We start from the raw sequence: 13224 nt of genomic DNA, 5'->3' as shown, positions 1-13224 counted from the left end.
TCCTACTGTGGTCTTGCAAAATAGACGGATGGAAATGATTTGTTAGGAACATCTCTCTGGCCTCGCACAGCCCCATGCACGGGGCAACTCACTACGCTTAGCATCCTGAGTAAATTTTGTGAGATCCACCATGATTTATTTATTTTATCTACTCCATCTATCTTTAATTTTATAGCTTGAGCCAAAAAATGAGGTATATCCAATGTTGAAACGGACCACACTACAGGAAATAGTTGAATTGAACGTTTACCGTTAAAAAATTCTTGGGGGCCATGGGTAGCTTTAGATCAAGCTTATATTTGTTTTTTTTACCTTCATCCCTGTCTGTAAGATCTTATGAACTGGGTTGGATGACAAATAAACATCACTGTGGGGGTTAAAAAGATTTCAATGGTGGAAATCATTATCCCCACTATTTCCAATGGTATGATCTACTTAATCTTTGGATATGCTTCAATTTTGGGCTCAACCCCTTAAATTAATGGAAAAACTGATGGACGGCATGGATAGACCACGTACATTTAAGGTGGCCCAACTGAGATTACTCAGTACGATGAGAGTGTACGATGAGAGTGTAGGCAATCCGATTTCACTTAAAAACACTCTCATTTGGCGGGACGCGGATTGCGTACCTAGTAACTCAGTACGCTTCGCTTACTGAGTAAACTCTCTGGGTCCCACAGTCATTAATGCATTTTATCCACTCCGTCTATACATTTTAACAGATAAGTTGAAGTCGTTAGCGGAAAAATGAAGGATATCCAAAGGTCAAATATACCACACCACCAGAAACAGTGAAAATTGAACATCTACCATTGAAAATTTCACGGGGCCACAGAAGTTTTAGAACAATCTGATATTTATGTTTTCACTTCAATCATATCTTTGTGATATTATGAACAGGTTGGATGAAAAATAAACATCACTATGGGCCATAAAAAGGTTTCAAGGGTGGAAATCATTATTCCCACGGTTTCCTGTGGTATGGTCCACTTTAGCTTTAGATATACTCAATTTTGAGTTCAACCACTAAAATGATCTGAAAAAATGGATGAACGGAGTGGATAAGACCAATACATTCACGGTGGGGCCAACTGAGTTTAATCAGTACGGTAAGAGCGTACTGACTAACTCAGTACGCAATCTGATCACATTTGGCGGAAAGCAGCGGGCATTCCTTTCAAAGTTAACGAGCGTAACAGTGAATAGACGCGGCCAAACTCTGTGGGTCCCACCATGATGTTTGTATTTTATCCACGCCGTCCATTCGTTTTTCCAGCTAATTTCAGACCATGAGCCTGAAATCAATGCAGGTCCAAAGCTCAAGTGGACCACTCCAGGGAAAACTGTGAGGTGAACGCCTATTTTGGACAACTTTCTAAGGCTTATATTGATATTTTATTTGTCATCCAAAACCTGTTGATAAGGCAAGACAGATCTGGATGAATGGAAAATACAAATATAAACTTGCGCCAATATTTTTGTGCCCCACTAAGTTTTCTAAAGTGGGCATTCAATTCTTACTGTTTTCTTTCTATGGTGTGGTCCACTTAAGTTTTGGATCTACATCATTTATAGGCTCATGTATTACAATGAGCTGGAAAAACAGATGCACAGCATGGATAAAACACATATAACACAGGGGGCCACACAGGCTATGTCCTGCCACGGGCAATACTATTTTTTTTTTTCTTTGCACACGCACACGCACACCCTTACACTAGCAAAAATTGAAGCATGTTTGGTTTGTGAGATTAAATGGTATAGAATTGTATTAGAAGGGATTAACATTATCACTGCACAATAATTATACGTCTGGAAATACTTACCATAATTTGGCCATCCAAACATAAGATAAATTTCTTGCCACCGGAAAAGCACTAGATTAAGTAAAATTCCATTGGGAGTATGTAATAGCAAATCAATGATGTCAGTCACTTGTATATGTTTATACCCATGATATCATGTGTAACGGTATGAATAAAACACATGCATCAACGTGGTGCTCACATGTATATCCCTCTAATCCCAACTTTTCCCAACCTTCCCAAACGCTGGATGGAAATTGGATGGGACGAAATGCAACTCCATCCCAAAGAACTAAAAAAAATAAAAAATAAATAAATAAATAAAATAAAATTGTAAAAGAAAAAAGTAAGAGAAAATATACAGGATTCTAGCCGCCTATTTGTGCCCCTTTTCAGGGTAGTTGTTCTTAACAGCCTATTTTCCAGTCACAAAAGAGATTTTAGAAAATAGCTCATCGATGATGGCGCCTACCAGACCAATGGTCTAGATCACCGAATGATTGGCCCCACCTTTAAACCCTATTATACTGGCGATGGGTACGTTTATAGAAGCGCCCGGGTAGCACAGGAAATTCCAGTGACGTCCTCTTATTGCTACACGCTAGCGTCATTTCTTATGACCGTGGGCTACCAAGATACGCTGTATTTATTCAGAAGGATTAGGTGAGATGGGATTCAAAAAACATTACATTTGGCAGGATCGTCCTCTGTTATCATAGGATAAACTTAATTCCATGCTCGTTTGTAATATGGTGGTACATTGAATGGATATATCTACCATCATTTGAAACTATTAAGAATAACACGTGTTATATCCAAACTGTTCATCTATTTTGTAACCTCATTTTATAACATGGGCCTAAAGATGAGGCAAATCCAAAACTTATGCGGCCCCAAAGAAATTCTTAACGGTAGGTATTCAATCCTAGCTGCTTTCTATGGTGGGGTCCACTTGAGCTTTAGATCTACTTGATTTTTTGGCCATGCTCTAAAATGATCTCGAAAAATGGGTGGACGGTGTGGATATAGCCCACACATCATAGTGAGACTTACATGACTTGCTAACATTGAGTGGAATTGACACGGGACCACTGAAATTCCATCTAATCTAATTCCAAGCTTTTCCAATCTTCCCAGACATTGAGTGGAATTGGCATGGGACCAAATGCAATTCCATCTCACCTACTCTCATCTAATACCATGCGCCAAACGGCCCCTAAATAGATTGCTAACTATACAACACAACTTTTTAAGTTCTAAAACAAAATTAGGTCCCACCATAATTTTTGTGTTAGATCTACACTGTCCATCAATTTTTTTAGATAATCCTAAATCATGCATCCAAAAAATGAAATACATCCAAAGCTCAAGTAGATCACACCACTAGCATTAAACAAAGTGCTGTTGAAACTTTTCTAAGGCTAAAGTTGAGAGTCATTTTCCATTTGACATGTTCACGGGATCATACCTACCTAGATGAAGTTAAAATACAAATATCAGTTTGATCAGATCCTTTTGTGACCTCAAAAAGTTTTCATAGGTGGTATCAAATCTAATCTTCAGCGTCCACTATATCATTAGATATGCATTGTTTTATAATGATTTTAAAGAATGCCTAGACGGTTTGAATCTAATAAAAATATCATAAATTCCATTGATGGCTGTGTCGTGTGGTGTAGCCCGAGCGGATTAGGTAGGACTCCGGCCTCACCTAAGACGGTGCAGCCCTTACCATGGGGCCCACCTTGATGTGTGTAATTTGTATCCGCTTCATCCATTCAATTTTTTACATCATTTAAGAGCACATGATACTAAAAATTAAGAAAATTTAATTACCAAGTGGACAATACTTCTGATAGACATTGAACACTCTACTATTAAAAACTTCTTAAGGATCACTTTAATGTTTCCATAATTTTATTTGCTATCTAATCTATTCATAAGTTCATGTAAGCATGGATGTAGAGAAAAAACAAGTATCACCTTAATCGAAAACCTTTGTAGCTTATTAATAGTCACTCACTACTATTTTCTATGGTATGGTCTACCTAATGACTGGATCTATTTCATTTTTTCGGATAATGTCCTAAAATAATTCGAAAAAAAGGATGGGCATGGTGGATACTGAATGCACATATAAGGGGGCACCACGGTAAGGGCTGCACCATCTTCAACGTGGCCGGGTACGACCTAATCCGCTCCCATGGTGCAGCATATTCAAGGTCAGGTGAAGAAAACCTCAAGTGTTGACATGTGAAATTTCCAGGAGCCTATCATGACTTACGTATTAGATCCATATTAGATCCACACTGTTCATTCATTTTTTTCATATATTAGTAAGACAAGAAATGAGGCAGATTCAAGTCTTAAGTAGGTCATACTACGGAGATAGTGAGTAGTGAGTATTGAACACCTACTGTTGAAAGTTTCTTATGGCTACAGAAGGCTCTCATTAAGATGATATTTGTGTTTACCTTCATCTAGGTACGTCATATGTGTGACCAGCAAATTAACCTAACGAGACATTAGGAAAGTTTCAAGCATATTGTTTAACCTCAGTTGCGTTATGTCGTGTGGTCTTTTAGCTTTGGACGTGACTTATTTTTGGGCTCATGTGCTAGAATGTTCTTTAAAAATTGATCGACGGTGCAGATCTAAAACAAAAAGTCATGCTGGGACCGAAAAAAGTTAGACACCTTAAAAGTTGTATTGTGTAGGTAGAAATCCGGCCTATAAGTTGTATTGTGTAGGTAGAAATCCGGCCTATCATATCATCCGAAATGACGTGGACACTGGATTTTCTTGGGACACGGTTTTCCTGCAAAAGCATGTAACAGGAAGTTCCCATGCTGAGACGCTAGGTGGGGTCCACCACAATGTTTATGAGAAATCCACTCCGTTCGTCCGTTTTGCAAAGTCATTTTAGGACGTGCAACCGAAAATAAGGTGGATCCAAAACTCAAGTCCACTGCACTGGAGGAAAGAGTGGGGATTCAGTGACCATCGTCGAAACAATTTTATGGCCACTAAAGTTTCGTATCAGGCTAAATATTTCCTGTTTTCACTCCACTGGGATGACATCTCAAAAGGGTTGGATGGCATATAAACATCAAGTTGATTGCAGGAAGGTTTCAACGGTGGTAAACTCTTTTCCCAAATTTCCCTCTCTCATGTGGGTGGATCCGCCCCATTTTCGGTATCATATACTAAGATGAGATCGAAGAACGAATGGACGGAGTGGATTTCTCCCAAACAGCGCAGGAACTTCCTGCCAAAGGCTTTCGTGGAAAACCACGTCCATTGCCTTCAACACAGATGATCCGCACACTCCTGTACAGGTAATACAATACGCCTCGCGCCCGCCCTATGCGGGAGCGGATTGCCGTGACGCCGGGCACATAGAGCTGAGCGGGCTCAATAGAGATGTCCTTGACAAATCCACTCCGTTCATTTATTTTGAAAGACCACAATAAGACATGATTAAAAAAACCACGAAAATCTAAAACTCAGGTGGGCCAGGACACACAACAGTGGGGATTAAATATACGGTGGTGATAGAAGTTTTGTGTCAAGATGATATTTGTTTATCCAGTTTATTTGGATGATAATAATTCTAGGAATCTTTTGGATAACATATAAACATCATACTTAGCTTTGGAAAGGTTTTAATAGTATACATTATTTTGTCCCATTGTTTTGTTAGTCTGGCTCATCTGAGTTTTGGATCCGCCTTATTTTTAGAACCTTCCTTTCCTATCCTGTCTTTCAAAACGAATGGACGAAGTTGATTTGTCACGGACAACCCTGTGGATCCCACACAGTCCTATGCGCAAAGATATCTCTCTGCCCAGGGTTACCAGCAATCCGCTCCTGCCCTCTACTTAGCATGAATCTACGAAATCCAAGCCGTCCAAACCATGCGCCCCACTAAAATCATGTAAATCTAAAGATTGTAAACATTCACGTGGACGTATGGATGCTAAATCTAACTGACGCTGCCTATCGCAAGAAGTTTGGGAAGCAACGTGGGGCCCAACGTAATGTTGGTTTGTTCATTCGCTTTGCCGGATAATATCAGGACAAGGGGCCCACTTGAGTTTTAGATCCGTCTCGTTTTTGTCCCTTAACGTAAAATGAGTTGGCAAAGCGAAAGGATGGGGCGGATTTCTCACGAACATCAGGGTCGGATTTCTCACAAACATCAGGGTCGGCCCCATGTAGCTTTCAAGCGCAGGAACTTTCGCGTGACATGCTGTTCCAGGGAACCCGTGTCCGTAAATGGATGCTGCTACTGTTACTTGCAAACTGAGGCTATGTTATCAAAGTCCCCATACGAACGGTGCCAGCAATTCGGACGGTTTGGATCGAAGCATATATATATAAACAGCAATCAACCTAATGCATGGTCCCGGAGAGTACTGAAGGAATCATGAATTAAAAATGGGCATCCGTACCTCGAGCCGAATAATTCCGGAACTAAAGCACGGGGGTTTGGATTTCAAAGCCAAAACCGCCGAAGTCAGCTGATTCAAAGCCATTTCGGGAGTATAGACCGCAGGAAGAGTCCGTGTCTCGCACACCCCGACCGCACTTTCCGGGTCTCCTCCACACCCATTCATCGACAGGCAACGGAATCGGAATTTCTGCCACGTCATAAATCAAAATCTCCCAATAAATGAGGAGAAAATTGAAAAAAGATAATTTCGTAATCAAAGAAAGGGCCAGTAGAAACGGAGGAGAGGAAATGGATGGATAAGAGGTCGGTGGTCTAACGCGCTGGATCAGGAAGGAACGTCTGTTGCCAAAATGCCTGCCCCGCGACGGGTTGGAAGATGGATCCTAGCCGTTCATCCCGTTGGGAGTCAAATTGATCTTATTTCCGTATAAATCAGTTTACATATCGGGAGTCTATTCTTCCTTTTGATCGGGAAATGCTAGATGGACGGTCAGGATTTAACAGACGACCTGCTACGAGAGTCCCTAATCCAGCGGCAAAACCTGCTTAGTGGAAGGATAATGTCGAGCTTACAAAGGAAACCGATCGGCATTTCCGGATTGGTGCTATAGAGAAACGGCCCTTGGAAGAGTCTGGAGCCGTTAGCTGAGCGATTGACCGAACCGCTGTCCCCGCAGCCATGAGAGAGAGAGAGAATTTAGGAGTGAGGTAGATAGAGAGAGAGATAGAGAGAGAGAAATACGGGGGGTGAGAGAGAGAGAGAGAGAGAGAGAGAGAGAGAGAGAGCTTAGTTATTGCGGTTTAGTTTCCAGCAATCACAATATATAAGCTTGAAGAAAGAACAAAAATACGTACATGCGTATGCATAGGAGTAGAGTGAAGTATCTCTACTGTATACCGTCATGCCATGTGCAAGTCACGTGGCGCGATGAGGGGATACAGTCAAGGGAGAGATATAGGGAAGGAAACGCTTGACTTTACACCAGATAAATGCCAAAAGTTTATATATATATATATATACCACACACACATAGACGTGTCTGCGTATATATTATATATAAGGTTAAAAAGCAATAATTAAAACTAGAGCGTTGGTGCATGAAAAAGAGCGTACATGGGTGGTGACTGCCAATCTCAAAAAAAAATTATTGTTTCAAAAAAAATTTTGTTTTATTTTTTTAACAAAAGTGCATTTTATTTAAAAAAACATGTTTAATTCGAATTATTTAAAAAAGCCTTTTTTTTTCTTCTTATCTTTTGAAATATTTGAAGTTTTGATCACTCAGCTAATTTTTTATTTTTGTCAAAATATTGAGTTTAAAACGAGTATTTTTCTAACTAGGGTCCTAACACATAGGGCCCGTTTGGATACTACCAAATAAGTAGCTATTTCAACTTAAGTTAATAAGTTAAAAATTTTAAAATTTATTTAGGGGAATATGTTGTCTGTAGCCATAAACCCTTCCAAGTTCATGAGATTGAAAATTCGTCCAATGAATGGATAGATAATCTATGGGCCCCATATGATAATGACCTATGTCAAGTTGGCCCCACATGATGGACAATCCATACCAAAGCTCTGCCCTTAATGATAAATGGTCCATATCTAAGGTAAGCCTCGCATGATGGGCAACCCACACTAAAGTTGGGACCCACATGAAGGGCAAACCATATCAAAGGTGGGCTCCACATGATGGGCAATTAATAATGGTGGGCCCGCATGATAAATGATCCACATCAAGGTGAGCCCCACATGATGGACAATCCACATCAAAGGTTGGCTAATAATGAGTGGCCCATATCCAAGGCGGGTCCCACATGATGGGTGGCCCACATTGGAGATGAGCCCACATGATGGAGTGTCAACATCAAAGGGTGGGCTACACATGATGGGCAATGGATATTGAAGATAGGCCCCACATGATGGACAATAACATTGATAGTGGGTCCCACATTCAAAGGTGGACCCTACTTAATGAACTGTACACATTAAAGGTCAAGTCCTAATGATGAATGACCCACAACCAAGGTGGGCCCGGCATGATGGATGACCCACATCGAAGGTAGGGCCCACACAGAATGGTCTACATCAAAGGTTGGCCCTACACGATGGATGGTGGATGTAAGGGGACCAAATAGAATTTTGGGATGGATACTTATGATGTTGGAAGCCGAATATGCTTTTCTATTTTTTGGATGACAAGTATGTTGTTTACTAAACATACTTAGCTGCTTATTAAGTAGAAACCAACATAAGATAATTATGGCATAAGTAAGTTATCTAAAGTAACTTACAATCCAAATGGCCTCATGCTGTCTTAAGAGTAAGGAAGGGATGTAAAATAGTCAATAGGGTGGCTCACATGGTCCATGTGGTTGTGGTTATACATGTACAATGCAAGGTTACTGTGCACCATTACCCTTATAGAGAGTAACGAGTAATGATTCTTCCATCTTACGAGCGGTGTGGAGTGGAATCTGATCACAATTGTACACATAAGGCTTTCCCATATGAGTCATGCCTCTAGGTGTTATACAGGAAGGAATACTATAGTATCTTTGTCAATGCCATCATCTTTAAGCAAGCACCATCAATAGAAGACAACACAAGTACATTAGTTTTACTTTACATCATGATTGAATGATAGAGATCTCGTGGAATATGACTTTTACTCCCTAGTCAGACATTTTGTATGAGATATTTTCATAAAGGAATTGGGTTTGATCTAGATCATTTATGACGCATTGTTTGGTCACATTTCCCAAGCAATCACATTTTTAATGATAATTTTACCCTTTAATAACTAAAGTTTCTAAGACTAAGGACTAATTTTATACACAAACCGAGTTAGCTCGGTTAACTCGCTCGACTTGAATCGAAAAAGCTCGATTCAACTCGGTTCGTGTTACGTCCCAAACTTGGAAACTGGGCTCATAAAATTCTTGATCGCCGAATCCGACACCGACAATCTCCGTAGTACCCCATTCTCGGCTCTCAGCACTCATACACCAAATTTTCAATCTTGGGATCCTAGCTATAAGGAGGATTTTCAGTATAAAATTATTTTTGTAAAAGAGCATAACCACAAGTATACCCAAATCATAAGAGCAACATCATCATCACATATCCACTAATATAAATAATTGATTACAATGCTGAAAGGAAATACATGTATATAATACAACCTCTACAAAGCTAGGCCACACGCTCCTGCCTCAGTGCTACTGCGTCCTGGCGTCACCTGCACGCATTTATTGTGCATAAGCTTATAGAAAGCTTAGAGGGTAGTGTATGCGTGTGCGCAACGCAAGTGCTAAGTATACAATACAAGTCCACAATTCATACAATATCGAAAATACTGGCAAGTCCATGAGTCATACGATAATAGAGTAAGCAGAAATACTGACAAGCTCATGAGTCATACAATATCAGAGTATGAAATGCAGATCGGCTATGCAATGCGGGGTCGTGGTAAACCAAATTCCATGTGCTGGGGATGCAATGCAATATGCGGTGCGAAAGAAATGACTAAGCTAGGGCATGAAGTCGGGATGATAGTACGAAGTATCGTAGGCTGTGAGGTCCATTACAAGGGACTTCTATCCAAACTAGTCTCATACCTAAATTTGGATAGCCAGACTCAATGTGGTAAACTCCTAATCTCAGGTTGGTCGTGCACCCCAACTAAAATCCTGGCCACTGCAAAGGTACACACGAGATTTGATTGCACATCACCAGCCCGAGTGGATAGTGAATGAATGAATCAATCAAATGATGAATACGCAACTCCTGCTTAGTAGGTCCACATATCAGTATGGCTCATCACTAAGATACCACAGCGGTCTAGTACTGTGAGACCCGTATCCTAGCCCGTACCGTTCCGTAGGCTTCCGCGGTCCTCCCAGTCTAATCCCAGTGACCCGCGATGCATAGATAGCAGTTGCACATGACCTTGAGTCGTATCCCGTAATCCAGAGTCGGCTCGACTCGAGACTTGTACCAGTGCGACCGTGCCGTCGCAGCGGTTCCGATGCCGCGTCTCATACGCCGAGGCAATACCCATGCTAGGAGATGTGAGCCCGCGTTCAGTTCGAGGAAAATGCCACTCATTTGTAAACTCAAGAGAACATATCCCATCAATCAATCACATCACATCCCATCATGTCAAGTACAAGAGCAACCCCAAAGTCAACTCTTTCGCTTACAACCCATACCTAGTCAAGTACACCCATCACTCCATCCATCACTCACCATCTCTCTCTCTCCTTACATCACCTCTCTCTCATCTCTCTCTCATTTCCTCCCAAGCAAACGTCCAAGCTTCTATGAAGAAAGAAGCTTTGTGTGGCCCACCTTCCTACCACCCAATCCCACCCTCCAAGCTTCATCTCAACCATTGAAATTCATCCCTTGGAGCTCTAGAATGCATCGGTGGAAGGAGTCCAAGATTTAACAGTGGGTGATTTTATGATTTTTCAACCGCTGCTTTTATTGTGATTTGAGGGCCCACTATGGTGGGACCCATCTTGATGTATGCATTGTATAGGGAGGGGCCATAGTGGAGGGGTCCCTCCCCTTCTCACGTCTCTCCATCTCTCTCTCTCTCTCTCTCTCTCTCTCTCTCTCTCTCTCTTTCTATTTTTTTATGATGGCCCACCTATGATGATCCATGCCGTCTAGCTATATGGGACCTACCTGCGTGTGGATTTCATCCACACTATCCGTCCATCTAGACGGGACCCACTTGATGCGTGGATGGAACCCACATTGTCCGTCCGATCTTTGGACACTGGGAGAAAGGAAAACACAAATGTCAGCTTGATGTTGACTTGGTGGGCCCCACATGTGTAGACCCACCCCCTATGCATGTGATTCATCTAGGCCGTCCATCTGCTGGACGACCAACAATTAGAGCTGCTATTGACGCAGCAAGTTCTGTAGTCCATCATGATGTATGTGTTAGATCCAAACCGTCCATCCATTTTGCTGGTGGGCCCCACGTAGGACCCACCTGATGTGAAAACGAATTGGCTATTGTACCTCATACAGCTATATAGTTGTTGTATAGGACATCAGCAAGTGTGGGACCCACTCCACACGTGTTGCACGTGTGGAGGTGGGACCCACCTTGATGTGTGTCTTTTATATTCAAACCGTCCATCCATTTCGGCGTGGCCCACCACGAGGCGTGTGAGATCCACACCATCCAGCCACGTGGACGGTGGATCCCACCACAAGGTATGTGTTATATCCCACTGTCCATTCATTTCATGTGGGTCCCACACATGTGGACCCACCTGGTATATATTTTCATCCAGGCTGTCCAACGTGGCCCACCTTGATGTATGTATTTCCCACACCGTCTAGTTAAGGACGGTGTGGTCCACTGATATATGTGTTTCATCATGCCGTCCATCTGTGGATGCCCACCATGATATATGTGTTAGATCAACATCGTCCAGATTGCTGGATGGTGGGCCACACCCTGACATATGTGTTTTATCAACATCGTCCATCCCGCAAGCTCTGTGGGTCCCACTGTATGACGTCTGCAAGTCTCTATGGGGTCCACATATGAGGTATGTGTTGTATCCTCAACGTCCATCTGTTTGGGGATGTGGACCCCACCTTGATGCGTTTATTCTATATCCACTCTATCCATCTATCCAGGGTGGTGTGGGGCCCACGTTGATGTATACATTGTATGTCCATGCCACCCATCTGTCGGGCCACAATATGATGTATGTGTTTTATCTATACTGTCTAAAAGACGGTGGGCCCTACCGTGGTGTATGTATTTTATCGGCACCGTCCAGTTGGGACGGGACCCACCTGAGGTATGTTTTGTGTGCACGCCATTCATGGGCTGCGGTCTACCATGATACATGTTTTATCCATCCGTCCATCATTTTTCAAGCCCATCAGAAGCATGTGTTTTATCAGGCCCAACTGCTGATTGATTGAGGCTTATTGTGAATGTATGAGGCCCGCCGTGATGTGTGTGTTACATACACACTATCCATTTGGTGGGGCCCATCTTGCAGGCCCACCATGTTGTATATGTTCCATATTCGTTCTGTCCATTTATTTTGAACCGCATGGGTTGTCTCATGAGGCCCATTGTGACACATTCGAGGCCCAAGTGGTGCGGCCCAATGTGATGTATACCTAGCCCATATGATGGGGCCCACCTGTTTTGTATTTGAGGCCTATTATGAAGTATATTGAGGCCCATGGGTTGTGGCCGATTGTGATGTATTTGAGGTCCATGTCATACGGCCCATTGTGATGTGTATTAGGCCCATATCATGTGGCCCATTGTGATGTGTATTAGGCCTAGGTATGTAGCCCATTATGTTGTGTATGAGGCCCTTGTATGAGGCCATGAGCGCACTATATGTTTGGCTCTATGTGGACCACTCCTTGGGAGCAATGTTGGTTAAATATCTACATTGATGGGCAATGAAGGTTGAATGTCTACATTGTGACCTTCCTTAGGCCTTGTTAGGCCCATTCTCATTGAAGCCAATTATCAATGCCGATTACCGATATCGATTATTAATACCGATTATGAGTATGTGACAGCATAGCATCATGATACATACTCTTATGCATCATCTACATGTTTGTTATGAGATGTGATTGCCCATTGCATATGCCATAGGGCAGGCTGTTCATGGGGATCCCTAATAGGCGGAGTTGCCCCACATGAGCGCACGGTATGCACAGGATTGATGCATGACTAGATAGTGTGGCTCATGCATCTCGCATTGTGTGATATGACCATTGTACGCCCTAGTGACATCAGGGTCATAGCATCCACAAGCATGTCATGGATGGGCAAATAGGACACCAAAAATCTATTCTACATGGGGTGCTATAGATATCCCTGGGTGAAGTTTCCTAAACCCTCTTGGTTCCAAAGGTTGTTCCAATGTTTAGACCGAGTGGATGCATGA

At 42.2% G+C, this 13224-nt stretch overlaps 1 protein-coding gene across 2 annotated transcripts in view; it reads right to left on the bottom strand.

The window, feature by feature from the left end:
* The window catches only part of LOC131248838 (isochorismate synthase 1, chloroplastic-like), a 136795-nt gene extending 129812 nt beyond the window's left edge, over positions 1–6983 (bottom strand). For both annotated transcript variants that reach the window (XM_058249316.1, XM_058249317.1), the window contains exons 1-2: positions 6838–6983; positions 6263–6451 (exon numbers count right to left, since the gene is read on the bottom strand). In XM_058249316.1, the coding sequence (XP_058105299.1) occupies positions 6263–6451; positions 6838–6945 (297 nt within the window). In that variant the 5' untranslated portion in view covers positions 6946–6983. The remainder of the gene's footprint in view (positions 1–6262; positions 6452–6837) is intronic.
* Between the last annotated feature and the right edge of the window lie 6241 nt (positions 6984–13224).

This window comes from Magnolia sinica, chromosome 6 (assembly GCF_029962835.1).
Source record: "Magnolia sinica isolate HGM2019 chromosome 6, MsV1, whole genome shotgun sequence".
In the NCBI taxonomy this organism is placed as follows: domain Eukaryota; kingdom Viridiplantae; phylum Streptophyta; class Magnoliopsida; order Magnoliales; family Magnoliaceae; genus Magnolia; species Magnolia sinica.
Note: the sequence above shows the minus strand (reverse complement) of the source record. Positions and strands in the feature narration are given on the sequence as shown.